Raw genomic sequence first — 20,507 nt, forward strand, 5'->3', positions numbered from 1 at the left:
ACTTTTATAGTGTACCTTGCAAATTATTAGATTAGTTTGAATATTGGTAAAAAACTGTGACTTGGAGAATTGGACCTCTTCTAGTTTGTCTTTATAAAAACAATTGGTTTAATTTGGTTTATGTTCATACATTTGTATATTTTGTTCACCCTTTGGTTTGGTTCACCTTGGATTTAGAAAATTATTCTGAATCTTTTGGGGGAATATGTATTTAGTTTCCTGACCATTTAAATGTTTTAGAACCCTGTTAAAGAAATTTTAGATATGGAGGTAAGCAGTTCTTTGAAACTGATAGACATGCCTATTCACTGAAGCATTTTTTGCCAAGTCACACTCTTTTACGAGCATCACTGTTACTGTGTCTGTGAAAGGCAGATGATAATCTTTTTTCTACTTGACTCCAGGAGCAGTATTCGGATTAAACTGTTTGTCCTTCCTTGCGTCATGAAAACATGTTCGTAACACCTCAACTATCCCAGCTACCACACTTCTGGAAACTTCAACCTTTGGAAGCCCAACTCCTCATAGAAGGGAAAAAAAGATTTTGAGCCAAGCCATTATCAGAAATATGGCAACCTTGAGCCCAGAGTTCACTGGTTGAAAAATATGTGCAAAGTGAAATTTAATAGGCTTACTTACCTACTTTCCTCTGACAGTTCGGTAGCACACTAGAAATGATAGAAGTTATCTGGGAAGCGGACTGCTACTGCAAGGAGGAGACTGGAGAAACATTCACTAGAATAGAAAAACAGGACTGTGAATTACCCTTTAGTATGTGAACCAGGTCTTCCTTGCTTTTGAGTATTTCACCATACCCAATACCTGGAAGGGCTTCCTTTAGTAAAGAATCTGCCTGTAATGCAGGAGACCCCGGTTTGATTCCTGGGTTGGAAAGATCCTCTGAAAAAGAGATAGGCTACCCACTCCAGTATTCTTGGGCTTCCCTTGTGGCTTAGCTGGTAAAGAATCTGCCTGCAATGTGGGAGACCTAGGATTGATCCCTGGGTTGGGAAGATCCCTTGGAGAAGGGAAAGGCTACCCACTCCAGTATTCTGGCCTGGAATTTTCCATGGAGTGTATAGTCCATGGGATCACAAGGAGTTGGACACGACTGAGCCACTTTCACTTTCTTTCACATTTTCAGTACCTGGAAGATACTCTACCCAGAAGGTACTCCTGACTAAAAAACCTGTGTGATAGGCTTTAGACAAATTTTCACAATATTAGCTAACATGTATTAGCATATTAGCATTTTGGAGAAGGAAATGGCAACCCACTCCAGTATCCTTGGCTAGAGAATCCCATGGACAGAGATGCCTGGTGGGCTACAGTCCATGGTGTCACAAAGAGTCGGACACTACTAAGGGACTAATATTAGCGTTTAGCTGTCATTGTTCTAAGTGCTTTGAAAAAGTGAAAGTGTTGTGCCTGACTCTGTGACCTCATGGGCTGTCGCCCACCAGGCTCTTCTGTCCATGGAATTCTTCAGGCAAGCATACTGGAGTATGCCTTTGGATGCTTTTGTAGTGTTGCTACATAGAGTATATATACTATGTTCTGGTCCTTTGGTGTTCCTAAGTTTGGTATATATAGAATTATGTACATCTTTTTATGGATCTTGGTTTTTTATTGAAGTATGCTGCTAAGTCGCTTCAGTCGTGTCCAACTCTGTGCGACCCTATAGACGGCAGCCCACCAGGCTCCGCCATCCCTGAGATTCTCCAGGCAAGAACACTGGAGTGGGTTGCCATTTCCTTCTCCAATGCATGAAAGTGAAAAGTCAAAGGGAAGTCGCTCAGTCATGTCCGACTCTTAGCGACCCCATGGACTGCAGCCTACCAGGCTTCTCCGTCCATGGGATTTTCCAGGCACGAGTACTGGAGTGGGTGCTATAGTTGATTTAAAATATTGTGCTAGTTTCAGGTGTACAACAGTGATTCAATATTTTTATACATTATACTGCATTTAAAGTTATTATAAAATACAGGATATAGTCCCTGTGCTGCACAATATATCCTTATAGCTTTTTTTTTTTTATTTTATTTTAATGAAAGGTTTTGGAGATTGTCATGTTGATACATGTAAGGTTTAGTTTATCCCTTTGAGCTGCTATATATTATTCCACTGTAGGAATATACTGTATGTTATCCATTTTACTGTTACTGGGCATTTAGGTTGTTTCCAGTTTTTTATTAATGATGAAACATTCTTGTGTATATCATGAGAATTTTTCTAGGAAGTATATAAATGGAATTGCTGGGTCACGGGGTAGGTGCATCTTCACCTTTGTAGGTATTACTGGAGTGTTGACTAAAGTAGTTGTGCAGTTTCCACTCCCTCTAGAACTGTGTAAAAATTCCCTTTCTTTTTCCAACATCTTTGCCAACATCTAATTGCTTAGGTTCTTCTATTTTGCCCGACCCATGAATGTAAAGTAGTTCCTCATTGTTCTAATTTGCATGTCCCTGGCCATGAATAATGTTGTGTGTCATTTCAGGTTAAAAGTTTCTGGCTATGGTTTCTTTCCTTCTGGTGAATTCCCTTTGCTCAGTTTTCTAATGAATTTTATTTTTCTTCTTTATTTACTCGTAGAAGTTCTGTATGTAGTCTGGACAGTATTTTTTGTTGTTTTTTGTTTTATGAGCTACAAATATCTTCTCTAGTCTCTAACTTTTTAAGTTTTTATTTTGTTAGTGGTGGACTATTTACTTATTTTTAGATTGTTGATGTATATTGGTTTTTAGTGTAATAAGTTATCAGTATTTTCATTATAGCCCGAACTTTCTCTTACCTTGAAGTCATAAAGCTATTTATTTTTATTTTTGGTAGAAGTTGTAAAGTTTTGCTTTTTCACATTATGACTTAACCCATCTAGTATTCATTTTGGATTCTAGTGTAATGTATACATATAATAATCATACTGTCTCCTGATTTGTATTGCTCTCTCTGAAATCGCTGGGTCGTGTCCAACTCTTTGCAACCCATGGACTGTAGCCTACCAGGCTCCTCTGTCCATGGGATTCACCAGGTAAGAATACTGGAGTGGATTGCCATTTCCTCCTCCAGGGGATCTTCCCAACCCAGGGATCAAACCTAAGTCTCCTGAATTGCAGACAGACGCTTTACTCTCTGAGCCATCAGGGAAGCCCATTGCTCTCTCTAGCACTCACCAAGTTTTCTTAAGTGCAAGTTTCTGTTTCCAAGTGATTTATTCCATTGTTCTGTTTGTCTTTTTTGTCAGTGTATTTATTTGGATTTTTTAGTAATCTTAGGTGTCTCCGTAACATTTCCTGACTTTGTATAAGAGACTAAATTTTTTGCCAACATATGTATCATCCTTTTTCTCATAAAACAATAAGTTTTGATCCTTTTTCATTTTAATAAAAATTCTTTATGGTAAAATGATAAATTGTTCTAAGTTAGACTTTTTTTAGAATACCCGAGAAATAAATTACTGCTGTTTGAGCTAAATTAAAGTTGGTCACTTTTTAGACTCAATGTCTTATCTTCAGTTACTTAATATGTTGGACTCCATGGAATGGCACAGTGGCAACTGCTCATACTTACCTTTACCAGACATTTTCTATCTTTTAAATTGGAGCAGTACTGTAGTGGTAAGCAGGCAGGGTAGCAATCTCCATGAGGTCAGCAGGGCAGCAAAACCAACAGAAAATAAGATTAAATATAGAAGTTGGACTCTCTTTGCAGACACAGTCATGGTATGAATCTGATTCTTTTTATTTATTTTTGGCAAAAGTCTAACAGTTTATTGGAGCAGACTAGAAAAGTAGTCACTAAAATGACAAAAATAGTTTTTAAAAAAACTTTTAATTTTATATTGAAAACAATTAACCAAATTTTATTTTTTAATGTGTAAAACTTTACCAACTATTTATTACTCCACAGAAGCTTTTCAGCAGTGTCTTTAAAACCTGTCTGGAGAGTTCACATCTGAATTATCAATAATATCTAATTAGTTAAGTGATTGGCAGCCTTTTAAGCAAAAGAGCAGAACTCTGTAGAGTAGGGGCCTGAGTGCCAGGTCTCCTACTGAGGAAATCAAAGAATGCCAGCCATTTTCAACATTTTGCTTCAAGCTAGCCTTAAGTTTTCTTTGTCATTATGCCTTTGCTGACGGACGTGTTGTCCAGTGTACAAAATTACCGCAGAACTCAGAATTTCTAGATCTGCAGTGTCATTTAACTTTTGTAAGCTATTGCAGTTTATTAGTAGGCAAGCTTCCTTTTCATTTGATTGGCTTTTCTTTGGAATATGGGTCACATTTTCCTGTTTCTTCTTATATCTAGTAATTTTTGATTATATCATAGATGTTGTGAATGTTATCTTGGAGAGACTGTGAGTTCTGTTTTAGTCCTCTGAAGATTATTGATTTTCTCTTTTAAAGTAGTTGCTACTGATGGAATGTTTGTGTCTTCCCAAAACTCAGTGTTGATGTTATTTAAAGACGGGGCTTTGGGAAAGTAGTTAGAATTAGAGGAGTCATGAAGGTGGGGTCATTATAGAGACCAGAGAGCTTGCTCCCTATCCCCACCTTGTGAGGACACAGTGAAAAGACAGCTGTTTGCAATCCAGGGAGGGGCTCTCAGACGCAGACCTTACTGGCCTCTTGATCTTGGATTCCAGTTTCTAGAACTTGGAGAAAATGAATTTTGGTTGTTGAAACCGAAGTTAAGTCTTATGGTATTTGTATGGCAGTCAGGCTTCCCTGGTGGCTCAGAGGTTAAAGTGTCTGCCTCCAATGCAGGAGACCCAGGTTCGATCCCTGGGTCGGGAATATCCCCTGGAGAAGGAAATGGTAACCTACTCCAGTATTCTTGCCTGGAGAATCCCATGGATGGAGGAGCCTGGTGGGCTACAGTCCATGGGGTCGCAAAGAGTCGGACACGACTGAGCAACTTCACTTCACTTTTCACTTCATGGCAGTCAGAACACATTAGGATAGTAGTTGATTAACCTGACTGTACTCACATTCCAAACTCTGACTCCTTCAATGGGCAATAAAAATATCTATTCAGTTAGTTACTCTATTCTTAACTGACCTGCTTGGAATCTGCCCCATGTATGCATGCTTCATGGGTCAGCTAGATTTCAGCAGTGTTAATATGCAGCATTTAGGGTTCCCTTTTTTTGTGACTCTGTCCTATGCAGGACTTTTCCCATCACTTTCCAGCTGCTGTTGTCACCTTGAAGTTTGTATTCTGGTTCTTCAAGCCAGTAAAACTATGGAATTTCCATTGGAGTTTTAGCTACTTAGTAGGTATGCAGTGGGGCCTCTCTTAGCCATAAAATAGGAAACTCACTCAGTACTGTTCCTTTATCCTGAGTACAAACTTCATCTGATTCCTTCCTGGTTTTGGTTGCCTGTTCAGTGCTGCTAAGTAGTTTTTTTTTTTATCCTGAGTTTATGGTTATTATCTTCAGAGCTTTAATCCAATAGAAGCTCCATAGCTGGAGGCTCCTTTCTAATATTAATATATAGAATTGTTGGGTGTATTTAGTTGTAAAAATAGATTGATTGAATTTCAGTGTTACGTTGAAGTAGAACTTTTAAAGCAGTCCTCCCCCCACCCCCCGCCTCAATTTTCACTATATAGTCAAGAAGGATGTGCTGGTACTGATTTGTTTGAAGAGTAGGATGTGGTTAGTAGACTTATTTGTAGCATATATGCCCCTTATTGCTAGGAGACAGATAGGAAGAATTTATAATTGAATTTTGAAGTATTGTTAAGATATGACTGTGTGTGGGGCATTTTGCTAAAAACATGGATCATAATCTTCAGAGCAACTGTGTGAAATAGGTATGTCATTCTATTTTATGGGTGAGGAAACAGAAGTTCAGACACTTAAGGTTGCATTAATAGAATAACCAACAATGAACAGGTTATTCTGAACTCCAGAATCTGATCTCTTTTACCACTGAAGATCACGTTTCCCTCTTTTGCTAACATTCTGTGGTTATTATAGTTGGTTTTTACTTTACCTAGAACATTTAAGTTTAGGAATTTTCAGATTTGTGTTTGTAGTGTGCCATCTTTTGGTAAAATACAGTAATGCAGTCTAGCAAAAGAAGTATAAAATTAGGAATTTTTATATGTATTTATAATCCAGGGCACATTTTATTGGATACTTGATGGTAGAGCAGAAACTCAAGAGTTTCAAAAATTATAGAAACCTATTATTGGGAATGATTTGCCATTATCAGCTGGGATATGTCACTATCAGGCATAGGAAGCCAAACCCTAATGTAATCAATGAATGCCATAAATGATAAAACTGGTGTGTATGGGGAGAATATATTTACATTTGGTGTTCACACAAACAGGAGAGGTGGCAAACCCTTGAAATAAACTTGGTGAGTAATGAAGGTAAGGGAAACTGTGATAGTCTTGAAGTGTGGTAATGTTTTTGTATGTCTCTGTAGGCACAAAATTTGATAAAAATTTGTGAGCATCAGAGTGACGCCATGTAAGTGACTTAGCCAGAGGGTTTGCTAAAGTTGTGGATGAATTTGTCAGAGACTACTATGAAAGATTTGAAGTTGTGAAGAGATAGTACTGGCTGTTTGTTTATTATTTTTGATAAGAATGATAAAATGAAACTAACTCTGAGTACATTTCTACCAGGTCCTGCAATTTAACAGTGTTCCTGTTTGGGTAGTTTTATATTTTATCATAATAGACAAAGGAGTACTGAAAGAAAGTGAAAGTGTTAGTCGCTCAGTTGTGTCCCACTCTTTGCCACCTCATGGACTGTAGCCTGCCAGGTTCCTCTGTCCATGGAATTCTCCAGGCAAGAATACTGGAGTGATTAGCCATTCTCTTCTCCAGGGCATCTTCCTAACACAGGCATTGAACCCATGTCTCCTGCATTGCAGACAGATTCTTTACCGTCTGAGCCACCAGGGAAGCCCCAAATGAGTACTAGAAGGGACTCAAGTGTTTTAGTTTGTTGGTGATTGAAAGTGACCATTTCTGGGGAAGAAAGCTAGGTATATGTACTCAAACACTAGATATTTTTTTCCTCAGTAATGTTTAGATTTTCATGTTTACGTCTATTTATTTAATGCCTTTTCTATTGAAATTCCTGCAGAAAAAAATAACTTTGTTCATGTACATGTAAAACTCTCTAGCCCCATCTCGTTTTTCCTGTCTTTAGAAAGCAACTCTTAATACAAGGATCTACTGGGATTGTAGGCCTGGTAGAAGGGACACTAATAATATCCAAGAAACAGTGCAGGGGAAGAATCTGAAGGACGTAGCATAGACTTGTTAGGTTGAATTGGCTCAGTGGAATTGTGAGATTTTTTTGTGGGAAGCTTTTGTGAGATTTAGAGCATAGGTTGGCAAACTATGCCATGTGTACCAACTCTGGCCAAGGCCTGTTCTGGCCAAGGCCTGAGCTCAGAATGGTTCTTATATTTTTTAGTGGTTGAAAAACAAAACAGTATGTGATAGAGGCAGTAAGTGGTCCAAAAAGCCTAAAATATTTACCATTTGGCTCTTAATAGAAAAAATTTGCTGATTGCCCATATAGAGTATAGCCATACTTCTCTAAGTGCAAGTCGCTCAGTCGTGTCCGACTCTTTGCGACCCTATGCCAGAATACTGGGGTGGCTGGCTATGTCCTCCTCCAGGGGATCTTCTGAACCAGCGTCTCTTACGTCTACTGCCTTGGCAGGCAGGTTTTTTGCCACTAGTGCCACTTGGAAAGCCCACTGTTGTGAATGGAGCATTCCATAAGTTCCATTAGGTAAAACTGACTGATAGTGTTTAAGTCTACTCTGTTCTTTCTAGCTTTCTGCCTAGTTATCCAGTCAAGAAAAAGAGGTGGGAAAAAGGGGGATGTGAATTGTACAAGATTGCATTTCTTAACCTTAATCTAAGCCGTATATTTTCAAGTTCTCCCTAAGGTGTTTTCCTCTTGACAGAACTCCTTAAAAAGGTCCACTGTATTGTTAATTAATAAATTTGCTCATGTTGTGTTCACTTTTCACCCATCTTTCATTCATGCTGTAGGCTTTAGGCCTATGCTCATGAATTGCAAATAATTTAGTTTTTTAAAAAACATACAGTTCATACTGAAGCAATCTGAGTGCTTCTCATGCTTGTATATTGCCACTGTTTTAGTGTGTTATTTGCATATCTTTAATGTTTAGTTCTAGAATCTGATTTTGATGGACTTCATTACTGTATCATGGGACTGAGCTGCCTTTTTGTTTGCAAATAAGCTCACAGGGAGAAATTCCAAACAAATCTTTTATCTTGCTTTAACAACCAGTAAAAATATAGCAGTAAGTACAATCACTGAGCTGTTCTCCCCCACCCCAGCACAGTTCCAGTTTTTCTAAAAGAGAGAAGCAACCCTTTAAAAGATAAATCACAGTATAATTTTTGTTATTATAAACCCATTTTTATAATTTAAAGTTTTATTTATTAATTTGGCCATGCCAGGTCTTAGTTGCAGCACTGAGAATCTTTAGTTGCAACATGTGAAGAAATCTATAGTTTTCCTGGCCAGCGATTGAACCCAGGCCGCCTACATTGGGACACGGAGTCTTTAGCCACTGGACCACCAGGGAAGTCCCTGCATTAAAAAAAAAAAAAAATTTCTTTACTTTTGGCTGTGCTGCATCTTTGTTGCTGAGAGGGCTTTTCTTCAGTTGTGGCGAGCAGGGGCTCCTCTCTAGTTGCGGGCTTCTCATTGTGGTGGTTTCTCTTGTTGCAGAGCACAGGCTCTAGGGCACATGGGCTTTGGTAGTTGCAGCACGTGGGCTCATCATCTGTGGCACCCGGGCGCCAGAGCACAGGCTCAGTAGCTGTGGCGCACCAGCTTAGTTGCTCCGTGGCTTATGGGATTTTCCCAGACCATGGAGAGAACCTGTGTCTTTGGCACTGGCAGGCAGATTCTTTATCACTGAGCCACCAGGGACGCCCCCTGCGATTTTTAATAATAGAAGAGCATAATAGAAATTTCATGAGTTTAAAGTGTAAGTTAATTTTAGTAAAAATTCAACCTCACATCATCATGTGTTAGAACAGCCTACCAAATGATTATTTTTAAAGTTACAAACAGAAGTCACATGAATAAATGTCTTCTGGTCCAGATGTGCTGCCTGCCTTCAGTGTACTATGGTTCTGGAGTGAGAGAAGGGTTAGGATAGCAGTAATATCAGCAATCTGACTGACATGGCCAGATCTCTTGGTTGTCAGGACAGTGCTCTCACTGTGATCCTGGGGATGGTTCCATTGTTCTGTAGATGCATAAGGCAGTAGAGGGAATGGTGATTGCATATCTTAGTGTAAGCCTCTTTGGTGGGCAGATTTGCTTCAGTTTTCTGAGTGAAATGGGAAGTAGGTCATCAGTTGAGAATAAGAATGGTGAATGACGGTTGGAGGTTTGAGGAGAGGAGGAGATAGTGTGAAATCGTATAGGAGAATGAGAAAATGGACCAGGGAAATGCAGTGTGACTATTGGGCATCATTAAGGGATATTTGAGGTTTTAAAGTGAAATCGAAGGGTGTTGTTTTGTTTGTTTTTTCCTGTAGTCATATTAACATAGGCAGTTATGGAATAGATGGGGAATTGGATTGAATCAGGATTGGGTTTTCCAGGTGTATTCCTAGTACAGTAAATCTGAAGAGAGTCCTATTTTTTTTCCCCGTGAGAGGTATGTAGGTAAAGCAGATTCTTCAAAGGAATACCAGACTTTAGTTAGAATAAGAAGGTGGTGGAGGGACTGTGTTAAATGAGCTCTAGAGTATAGGACATTTTACTGATGAAGGGTCATGGGTTCTAGAGGGCATTCTGTGAGTTTTAAAAAATTTGTTTATTTACTTTGACTGTACTGGGTCTTCATTCACTGGGTGCAGGCTTTCTCTAGTTGTGGCAAGTGGGGGCTACTCTTCTTTGAATTGCATGACTTCTCATTGCACAATGGGCTCTAGGCACATGGGCTTCAGTAGTTGGAGCTGCCAAGCTCTAAAGCATAGGCTCAGTAGTTGTGGCACACTGGCTTAATTGCTGTATAGCATGTGGGAGCTTTCCAGATCAGGAATCAGACCCGTGTCCCCTGCATTGGCAGATGGATTCTTAACCATTGGACCACCAGGGAAGTCCCCATCCTGTGATTTTTGTAACTCGGGGATCATGGTATAATTTGCTCCTACTTAAGTGAATCTATTTAAAGGAGAACCATTGACCTAGAAAATGGACATTTTGAATGGAGAGACAGAATTTTGCAACCAGAATTAGATTAAAAGATATACTAAGGTTTATGATTAGAATATCTAAGGGATTTGAGAGGAACCTGCAAACTCCACCATCATAATTCTGTCTAGAATATCTCTTCTCCTAGGGGCTTCCTTTTTTTTGTTTGTTTTTGATTTGGCCCCCTGGTTGGCTTATGGGATCTAATTTCTCCAGCTAGGCTTGTACCCTTTGCAGTGGAAACTCCTCTACCTAACCACTGAACTGTAGAGGTTTCATTAAGGAATATAGGCTCTTCCTTTTTGTATTGCCCTGGTAAGAAAGAGGCAGGTAGAGAAGGGAAAAGAGATTCTGATAGAGAGCGTGCTAATATCTGTATTTAATATATAGTAATATCTATAGACATTAGAGATATAATATTTAATATTTTCTATATATCTAATATATATGTTATATGGAGGATGAAGCTCAAGATCTTTAATCTACTCAGTCCTAATTTATGGAGTTTCACCTTTTTCAATAATGCCCCATCTCTTTCTAATCAGTCACTGGTAGTAGGGTACAGAGGCTAGGGATCCAAGCAAAAACTTAAGTAGTGGTATAAACAGTAATTTTTTAAAACCTTTTAAACTTGAAATTGTTTCAGATTTATAGTAATTGAAGGAAATGTGTTAATCTTCCACTGTGATCCTAGATTTGTCTTATTCTCCCTATTAATTTTTGTGCTATATTCATTTTAGGACTGTCATATTTAAGATTGTTCTAACAATCTGGTGAATCAGACATTTGAAATCATGTAGTAATCTATTGATGTTTAGCATCTCTCTTTTTTTAGTATTATTTTTCTTTCGATTAGAATTTGCTTGATGCATTTTTGGGTGCCTGTGCCATTAGCCATTCCATGCCTCTGTACTTTAGGTATTTATCTTAGAAATAGAACAGAATATATCTAGGGGTTTTTTTTGGCTGTGTCATGTGGCCTGTGGGATCTTAGTTCCCAGACCAGGGCTCAGGGGACCCAACTTGCGCCCCCTTCAGTGGAAGCACAAAGTCTTAGCCATGGGAATGCTTGGCAAGTCTCTGACAGTTGGCTGTAAAATGATCCACTTCCCAGGATCGTACCAGCCCCTCTTGAGGTTTTTGGCTCTGCATAGCACTGTTGATTTAGTATCTGCATAGTACTGTTGATTAGTGATCTCAATCTCAGTGGATTTAAATGGAATGATTCTCATATTTTAGGTGTGCTGTCATCAATAAACATATTTAATAAATAGTGAACTAAAAATGGAATTATTTTTATGTATTTCTTATTAAATTTGTCTTTGTAATATTAATTGGTTAATTTATAAACAGTCTTTTTAAACTTTCTGTTTTAGTCCCAGAAATCCTGGATAGAAAGCACTTTGACCAAGAGGGAATGTGTATATATCATACCAAGTTCCAAAGACCCTCACAGGTAAGTATACTTCTCTTGATTCTGAATTCTTATAGAAATTTAGATGTAAATTACATTGCTATCTATTAAAAACTAAAATTATTAATTATTTGTAGTTACTGTTGGGTGAAGGAAATGGCAACCCACTTCAGTATTCTTGCCTAGAGAATCCCGTGGACAGGGGAGCCTGGTGGGCTGCAGGCCACAGGGTTGCAAAGAGTCGGACACGACTGAAGTGACTTAGCATGCATGCATGCATTGGAGAAGGAAATGGCAACCCACTCCAGTGTTCTTGCCTGGAGAGTCCCAGGGACAGAGAGGCCTGGTGGGCTGCTGTCTATGGGGTTGCACAGAGTCGGATATGACTGAAGCGACTTAGCAGCAGCAGTTACTGTTAATTTTTGTGTTTACTGTTAATCTTTTAAGATTAGGAGGAGATAGTATTAGCAAGATATCAGCATTCTGCAGTTCTTAATGACATTTCACAACATGAAACCTCTCATTCAGAGTGTTTTTCCTTCCCTGATCTTCCCCATATCATACTAGTGTATTACAAAGATCAGACAGTTAAGTCTCTTTTTTAAAAATTTGATTTATTGATACTGAGAACTTAAAAAGTTTATGTATCTGTTTAAGGGGCATATACTGAGTACCCAACAGTATAGTTTATGCTTAAGAAACCAGTATGAACCTAATGGTTGCTGTTTTTGTTTGCCAATATGTAGCTACAGGTGAGCACCTATTGGAAAACCCATCGCCAGAAATTTGTTGGCATCTCTGATTGTCCTTTGGTCTTAAAAATGGCATTGATAATAGAAAAAAAATTTAAGTAAAGGTCATGAGTTAGAATTCAAGAAAAAGATCTCTTGAGGTATTTATTGAAGAAACATTTTTCCTAATTTTTTTCTTTTTTTTCTGAGACCTAAAAATAGCAAAAAGCTTAAAAGGGTACATCAAAGATATATTTACTTCCTGGATTACAAAGCACTTTTCTTTTCTTTTTTTTTTTTAATTTTATTTATTTATTTGGCTGCTCTGGGTCTTAGTTGTAGCATGTGGGATCTAGCTCCCTGACCAGGGATCGAACCTGGGCCCCCTGCACTGGGAGCTGAGTCTTAGCCACTGGACCACCAGGGAAGTCCCACAAAGCACTTTTCTTCACAGGCACTTAGGACAGGTTAATTGAAAAAGGTGTTTACCAGGGTTTTTAGTCGTCTTACTGTTCCGGTCTCCTATTAAACCTTGTTTTCTATGCAGTTATCGTCTCTACAACTTTCACTTCCATTTGATATATGGCTCTTATGAATATAAAGCCAAGTAAGCAATCTTCTATTAACTATTTTGAGTTACAGTATGTGTGTGTTCAGTCAGTCAGTCGTGTCTGACCCTTTGCTGCCCTATGGACTGTAGCCCGCCAGGGTCCTTTCTCCATGGGATTCTCCAGGCCAGGAGTACTAGAGTGGGTTGCCATTTCCTTCTTCAGGGGATCTTCTCAACCCAGGGATTGAACTGGTGTTTCCTGTGTTGGCAGGCAGGTTCTTTTACCACTGAGCCACCTGGGAAGCCCAGTCTTTTATTAACTGATGTATATTAAGTTATAGCACCTGTCCCTATTATTGTGACATCATAGTGAATTCTCGGTAAATATTTGTTGAATAGAATTTCTAAATATTTTGTTTGTATATTACATAAACCTGTTTGAAATTCAACATTTCTTTTTATATTAATGGCAAAAATAATTGAGTATCTCTCTCATTTATACAAATTTTCATTATAAGAGAAATGTGCGTGATAAATTTTGCAAATTTGAGATGTAGAAAGTTGGCTTAATATTCAGAGTATCAAAACTTGAAGACAGTCATTAATAACATTTATTGCACCTATTTTTAATCTTTACTGAGTGTATAGCTTTTGTTTTAAAATATTGCTAAATTCAGTCTATATGTAAAACATTGTATCTTTTTTTTAACAAAATGTTATAGTAACTTTATTTTTCCATAATATACCTTTAAGAGTAGTAGTTAATACTCTGTTGGTGTATATACAATTCATATATGTATCCTATTGTTGGGCACTTGAGTTGTTTTCAATTTTTAGCCTATTTTAAACTAAAATTAGGTCATAATGGAGGTCTTAGTGGATAAAACTATTTTTGTGTTTCAAGTTTTATTCCCCCTTAATATATGTAATGCCAAAAAGCTTTCCAGAAGATTAAAGAATATGTATATTGTCACCAGTAGTGATGAGAATGCCTGAATATTGATTAATGTTAGCCATCATCTTCAAGAAAGTGATTAATAGAAAATTATATATTAAATTTGCATTTATTTGATCACCATTAAGAAAACATTTTTTGTATTCTTTAATATTCCCCCAATTTTTGGTAATTTCTATAAATGTCATTTTAGATCATTAAAATACATAACCTTAGTGTCTCTTTCAATCAATATTCTGTGATTTATCTGAATTTCATACTAGTTATTAAAGATGGGTTTTGTTATAAGATCATGTCTTTTAACCAGAAAGCACCAATGACATTGCCCAGATCACGTTCTTCTTTGTTCTTAATTGTTGCATCCTTACTAATTATATATCTGGATCATAATTTTAATATTCCCTGATTGATGGACATTTTAGCTAACCTGTTTTCTTTTTTGCTATTAGACAAAAGTATTCTGTAGTGAATAACTTTATTTTACACATATTCTATAGATATTTTTAACCTTTACTCTTAAGTACTGGAATTAAGAGTTTGAGAATCTACATTTTTCATTTTGATGAGTATTGCCAAATTGCCCTCCATTTGTACTCCTACCAGCAGATATAAGACTACTTTCTTCTATATTCTTACCAAGATATTGTCTTAGAGGATTTAATAATTTTCTTCCAATCAAATATCTTTTCATATGTATGTTTTTACTGTGAATTATCTGTTCATATGGACTTCCTAGGTGGCTCTGTGGTAAAGAGTCCGCCTGCCAGTGCAGGAGATGCAGGGGACATTGGTTCGATTCCTGGGTCAGGAAGATCCCCTGAAACAGGAAATGACAAGCCACTCCAGTGTTCTTGCCTGGAAAATCCCATGGACAGAGAAGCCTGGGGGGCCCCAGTCCAGTCCACGACTGAGTGCCTGAGCACACATGCACACATCTGTTCATATATTTTCCCATGTTATGTTGATTTGATAAATATATATTATAGTAGGGAAGTTAATACATTTTTTATATTATATCTTAGGGAAGCTTTATATATTATACTTGTATTTAATATAATATTAGGGAAGCTAACCTTTTCTCTATAAATATTTTTTCTCAGTTTATCTTTGGACTTTTATTAGTGACATGTTTTTGCCATATAAATTTTTTTTTTTATGTAGTTAAATCTGTCTTTTGTGGTTTCTGGGTTTTATGACACAACTAATTGTATTTAAAAGATGAAAACTGAGTTTTTAAAAAAGGTACAAATGACCTAAGATATCGCTTGAAAAATACATAATATTCCTTTGTTTTGTCCTTTTTTTTAAATGGATTATTATAGTTTAGTTTAATGAGAAGAAAAATGATTTTCCCTTTAAGTAATAGATTTTCCTTGTTTTATAGATGCCTTCCAGGATGTCAGATTTGTCAGCAGCTTGTCAGGTAAGTATCATAATAATAACGGTATTGCACAAATTTTGGAAAATAAAACTAGTATATTAAAAAAGTCAGAATACACTGGGAAAAAATTCACAGGCCATTATGTTTAAGTGTTATTTAACTTAAACTTGAGAGGTAAAGGATTAGGCAGAGTTCCTTGAAACTCAAGCGCAAGTACCTGAGCAGAGTGCTAAAGTTGAATATGAATTAGCTGGGTAAAGATTGAGGAAAGGGATTTAAAGCAGAGAGGAGTTTGTGGGAAGGCCTGGTAGTGAAAGATAGTATGGTTATGTCAGGAAACTGCAAGCTGTAGAAGGTATTAATAAGGTGGATTTTGGAAAGATCTGAGTCTTGAGAAATAAGTAGGGCCAGATCATTTTAACTTTTTGTATACTATGCCACACAGTTTTGATTTCATGTTAAAATGATGTTATATAAGGAAGTAACATGCTTAGATTTTTTTTTTCCCCCCTCAATAAAAGCAGTTGGCATTTTGAGGAGATTGGCTTGAGAGGAAAAAATAGTTTGGAAGTTTTTAGAGTAATTCTGGCAAAAAAAATAAGAGCCTGAATTAAGATACTACCTATGGTGATAAAGAAAAATAAGCATATTTGAAAAGTGGGATCAATCAGATAAACTCAGTAGGATTGGTGGTGTGTAGGGAAAGGGAACATTGGAGGATGGTACCTAAGTTTCTTACTCGGGCAACTAATTAAAGACTAATGTTGTTCTTTAAGAAGTGATGAAGGAATGTAAGAGAAAGAAGAGAAGGTCTCTGGTTGGCAGGCTAAGAGCAGAAGTACATAGAATGAGTTCATTTACATATATTGAGTTGTTGCACCATTTCCAGGCCTATTCATTCCTTCCTCTAGATGGGTAGTTCCATCTGGTGTCTGTACTCAGGCTGAAGAGCTTCCTTTAGCTTTTGGTATAATGCTGGTATACTCGATGGACATGGGTTTGAGTGGACTCTGGGAGTTGGTGATGGATGGGGATGCCTGGCGTGCTGCGGTTCATGGAGTTGCAAAGAGTCAGACATGACTGAGCGACTGAACTGGTATACTGGAGATGAGTTTTCTCAGCTTGGTTTATCTGAAAATATATTTATTTTACTCATTTTTGAAGGATGTTTTCCCCGAATATGAAATTTTGAGTTTTCTCATTCCAATGATTTGAAGATACCATTCTGTTGTCTTCTGGCTCGTTTCTAGTGGGAAATCAGCTGTCATTAGTGCAGTGGTTCGTCTGTGTGTAATGGGTCTTTTTTCTCTCTGGCTGTTTTAAGGATTTTTTTCCCCTATAATTTTGGTTTTAACAGCAGGCCTGTGATGTGCCTGAGAATGGTTCTCTTTTTTCCTTCTTTTTGAATAAATCTTGAATCAGTTCAGTTCAGTTTAGTCAGTTCAGAGTTGTGTCTGACTCTTTGCAACCTCATGAACTGCAGCACACCAGGCCTCCATGTCCATCACCAACTCCCGGAGTTCACTCAAATTCATGTCCATCAAGTCGGTGATGCCATCCAGCCATCTCATCCTCGGTCATCCCCTTCTCCTCCTGCCCATAGTCCCTCCCAGCATCAGAGTCTTTTCCAATGAGTCAACTCTTTGCATGAGGTGGCCAAAGTATTGGAGTTTCAGCTTTAGCATCAGTCCTTCCAACGAACACCCAGGACTGATCCTTTAGAATGGACTGGTTTGATCTCCTTGCAGTCCAAGGGACTCTGAAGAGTCTTCTCCAACACCACAGTTCAAAAGCATCAATTCTTCAGCGCTCAGCTTTCTTCACAGTCCAACTCTCACATCCATACATGACCATTGGAAAAACCATAGCCTTGACTAGACGGACCTTTGTTGGCAAAGTAATGTCTCTGCTTTTGAATATGCTATCTAGGTTGGTCATGACTTTGCTTCCAAGGAGTAAGTGTCTTTTAATTTCATGGCTGCAGCCACCATCTGCAGTGATTTTGGAGCCCAAAAAAATGAAGTCTGACACTGTTTCCACTGTTTCTCCAACAATTTGCCATGAAGTGATGGGACCAGATGCCATGATCTTCGTTTTCTGAATGTTGAGCTTTAAGCCAACTTTTTCACTCTCCTCTTTCACTTTCCTCAAGAGGCTTTTTAGTTCCTCTTCACTTTCTGCCATAAGGGTGGTGTCACCTGCATATCTGAGGTTATTGATATTTCTCCTGGCTATCTTGATTCCAGCTTGTGCTTCTCCATCCCAGCATTTCTTATGATGTACTCTGCATATAAGTTAAATAAGCAGGGTGACAGTATACGGCCTTGACATACTCCTTTTCCTGTTTGGAACCAGTCTGTTGTTCCATGTCCAGTTCTAACTGTTGCTTCCTCACCTGCATATAGGTTTCTCAAGAGGCAGGTCAGGTGGTCTGGTATTCCCATCTCTTTGAGGATTTTCCACAGTTTATTGTGATCCACACAGTCAAAGGCTTTGGCATAGTCAATAAAGCAGAAGTCTTGAATAAATATCTGCAAGTTCATGTTTTTCACCAAATTTTAGCCACTGTTTCTTAAAATCCTTTTCTGCCCCTTCTGTGTCTCTCCTCCCTCTGGGACTCCGGGTATATTAGGTTGCTTGATATTTTTTGCAGGTCTCCGAGGCCCTGTTTTATTTTTAATTAAAATATTTTTTCCCATTTATTAAATCAGATCATTTGTATTCATCTCTCTTCAGGTTCACTAACATTTATACAATCTCCAGTGCTGTTTTGGCATCCAGTAAGTAGATGCCTCAAACTAAGTTTATTAATAGAAGCATGTATCATTAAATACTAATGTATTTATAGTATTTTAATGCTAAGGTAAGCATATTAACTTACTGATATCCTAAAATCAGAAAGTCAGATTATTTGGATATTCTTCAAAAGTTCCTTTATTTTCATACAGTTTTTCATTGACTGATTTTTTTAAAAGGTCTTTTAAAAGTTTTATTATTTTTTTCCCTTAGGTGTTTTTGTGGTCGCTTGGTCAAGCAACATGCTTGTTTTACTGCAAGTCTTGCCATGAAATACTCAGATGTGAAATTGGGTGACCATTTTAATCAGACATTAGAAGAGTGGTCTGTGGAAAAACATACAGAACAGAGCCCAACGGATGCTTATGGAGTCATAAATTTTCAAGGGGGTTCTCATTCCTACAGAGCTAAGGTATGTTGTATATTAGAGTGTCTTACTTCGTTTACCTTTTAATTAATTCCAACTCTTTGCAACTCCATGGACTGGAGCCCACCAGGCTCCTCTGTCTATGGAATTCTCCAGGTAAGAATACTAGAGTGGGCTGCCATGCCCTTCTCCAAGGGATCTTCCCAACCCAGGGATTAAACCCAGATATCCCGCATTGCAGGAAGATTCTTTACCATTTGAGCTACCCAGGAAGACAGTTAATTAAACAATGTATGTTTATTATCTGACAGCTTATATAATAGTGTGTCATAAAATTAGTTTTAATCATTTCTTTATTTTAAAGTTCTTTGTATTGGTACACAACAAATATAGAATTATTATGTTTTGGTGCATTGAACCTCTTTTAGTTTCATTTACTATTTCGCTTTCTCTTTGTTCCCTTTTTTTTATCTTTTTGGTTAACGTATTTTTAATTATTGCTTATCTTGTTTATAGCATCTTATTTATATATTTTTCTGTTCTGTAGATTAATTTTATAAATACTATAAAATACATCTTTAACTGGTTACTGTTAACGGATTAGTACTTTTACTACTTCCTGGTCAATGCAAGAACCTTTAGAATACTTGTGACAACATTTATTTCCCTCATGACTTCCATGCTTTTGTTGGCATAAATTCTATTTGTGTGTGTGTGTGTGTGTATTTTAAAAACTCCCAAATTAATCCTCCTTGGTGGATCAGTGGTAAAGAATCTGCCTGCCAATGCAGGAGACACAGATTTGATTCCTGATCCTGGAAGATCCCACATGCCACAGAGCAGCTAAGCCCGTGTGCCACAACTATTGAGCCTGTGCTTCAGAGCCCGGGAACCACAAGTACTGCACCCACATGCTGCAGCTACTGAAGCCTACGTGTCCTAGAGCCAGTGCTCAGCAACAAAAGAAGGTACCACAGTGAGAAGCCCAGAGCACTGCAGTGAAGAGTAGCCCCCACTCGCTTCAACTAGAGAAAGCCTATGCAGAACAAAGACCTGGCACAGCTAAATATAAATAAATAAAAATCTTAAATCCCCAAATAATAATTTATGATTCATTTAGACTTGTCTACATTTTACCTTTTAAGTTGTTGTGCCTGGCTCTCTCCCTGCCTTGATTTGCTAAGCAGTGTCATATGGTGGGCCTGTCTCTCCGGGTTTTCTGTTCTCTTGGATCCTGACACAAGTTGTCACACCTGGGTAGCTTACTGATGTCTTAATAACAGGGGTAGTTAATCTAGTTTCTCTAGTTCCCAGGGGCAGAGCTGGTCCAAAACAACATAGTCCATCATTGTTGAAAATGGAATTCCTCGTTTATTACTGACATAATCTGTTTTTTTTTTTTAAATTTTATTTATTCAGTTATGACTGTGATGGGTCTTCATTGCTGCATGAGGGCTTTCTCTAGTTGCTGCCAGCAGGGGCTACTCTTTTTTGTAGAGCGTGGCCTCAGTAGTTATGGCACGCAGGCTCAGTTGCCTCACAGCATGTGAAATCCTCTTGGACCAAGAATCAAACCCGTGTCCCTGCATTGGCAGGTGGACTCCCAGCCTCTGGACCACCAGGGAAGTGCCATAATCTGTTTTTTAAATTCATTAACTTTAGATTATTTTCCAGGCACTACTTAATGTACCCAAGTATAATGATGAGTTAAACAAAACTAATGCTTAAAGACTTATAGAAGAAATTTCATTACAAATCATTCTTAAAGGAATCTGGAGTCTTCTCAGTTTTATATAATTTATGATATTTTGGCATATTTTTCCTTGGTGTTTGATCTCTGTTTGTAAAGGAATGGTTAATATATTGTTTTGGAAAGAACCTTTATTGGAGAAGATTAAAAGCATTGTTTTTCCCCCCCAACATCTGAGTATTATAGATTTGATATGAGTATTTTTGATTTCTTCTTACAAAGCAAGAAATACTGTGGATAAATCTGTAAACCAGATGAATGGTAATTGGGTTTATATAATCAGAAAGAGTAACAAATTTACATCTTATTTGAAAATTAGAGTGCCACTATTTCTCT

At 37.7% G+C, this 20,507-nt stretch overlaps 1 protein-coding gene and 1 non-coding gene across 2 annotated transcripts in view; both read left to right on the plus strand.

Annotated features, from left to right (window-relative positions):
- Positions 1–264: 264 nt before the first annotated feature.
- TRPM7 (transient receptor potential cation channel subfamily M member 7) overlaps positions 265–20,507 on the plus strand; it is a 100,014-nt gene continuing 79,771 nt past the window's right edge. The window contains exons 1-4 of the mRNA XM_052647368.1: positions 265–270; positions 11,604–11,683; positions 15,262–15,300; positions 18,268–18,466. Of these exons, the coding sequence (XP_052503328.1) occupies positions 265–270; positions 11,604–11,683; positions 15,262–15,300; positions 18,268–18,466 (324 nt within the window). The remainder of the gene's footprint in view (positions 271–11,603; positions 11,684–15,261; positions 15,301–18,267; positions 18,467–20,507) is intronic.
- Positions 4,724–4,795, plus strand: TRNAW-CCA (transfer RNA tryptophan (anticodon CCA)). The gene has a single exon. It is a non-coding gene; the product is annotated as a tRNA-Trp (tRNA).

This window comes from Budorcas taxicolor, chromosome 10 (genome assembly GCF_023091745.1).
Source record: "Budorcas taxicolor isolate Tak-1 chromosome 10, Takin1.1, whole genome shotgun sequence".
Lineage (NCBI taxonomy): Eukaryota > Metazoa > Chordata > Mammalia > Artiodactyla > Bovidae > Budorcas > Budorcas taxicolor.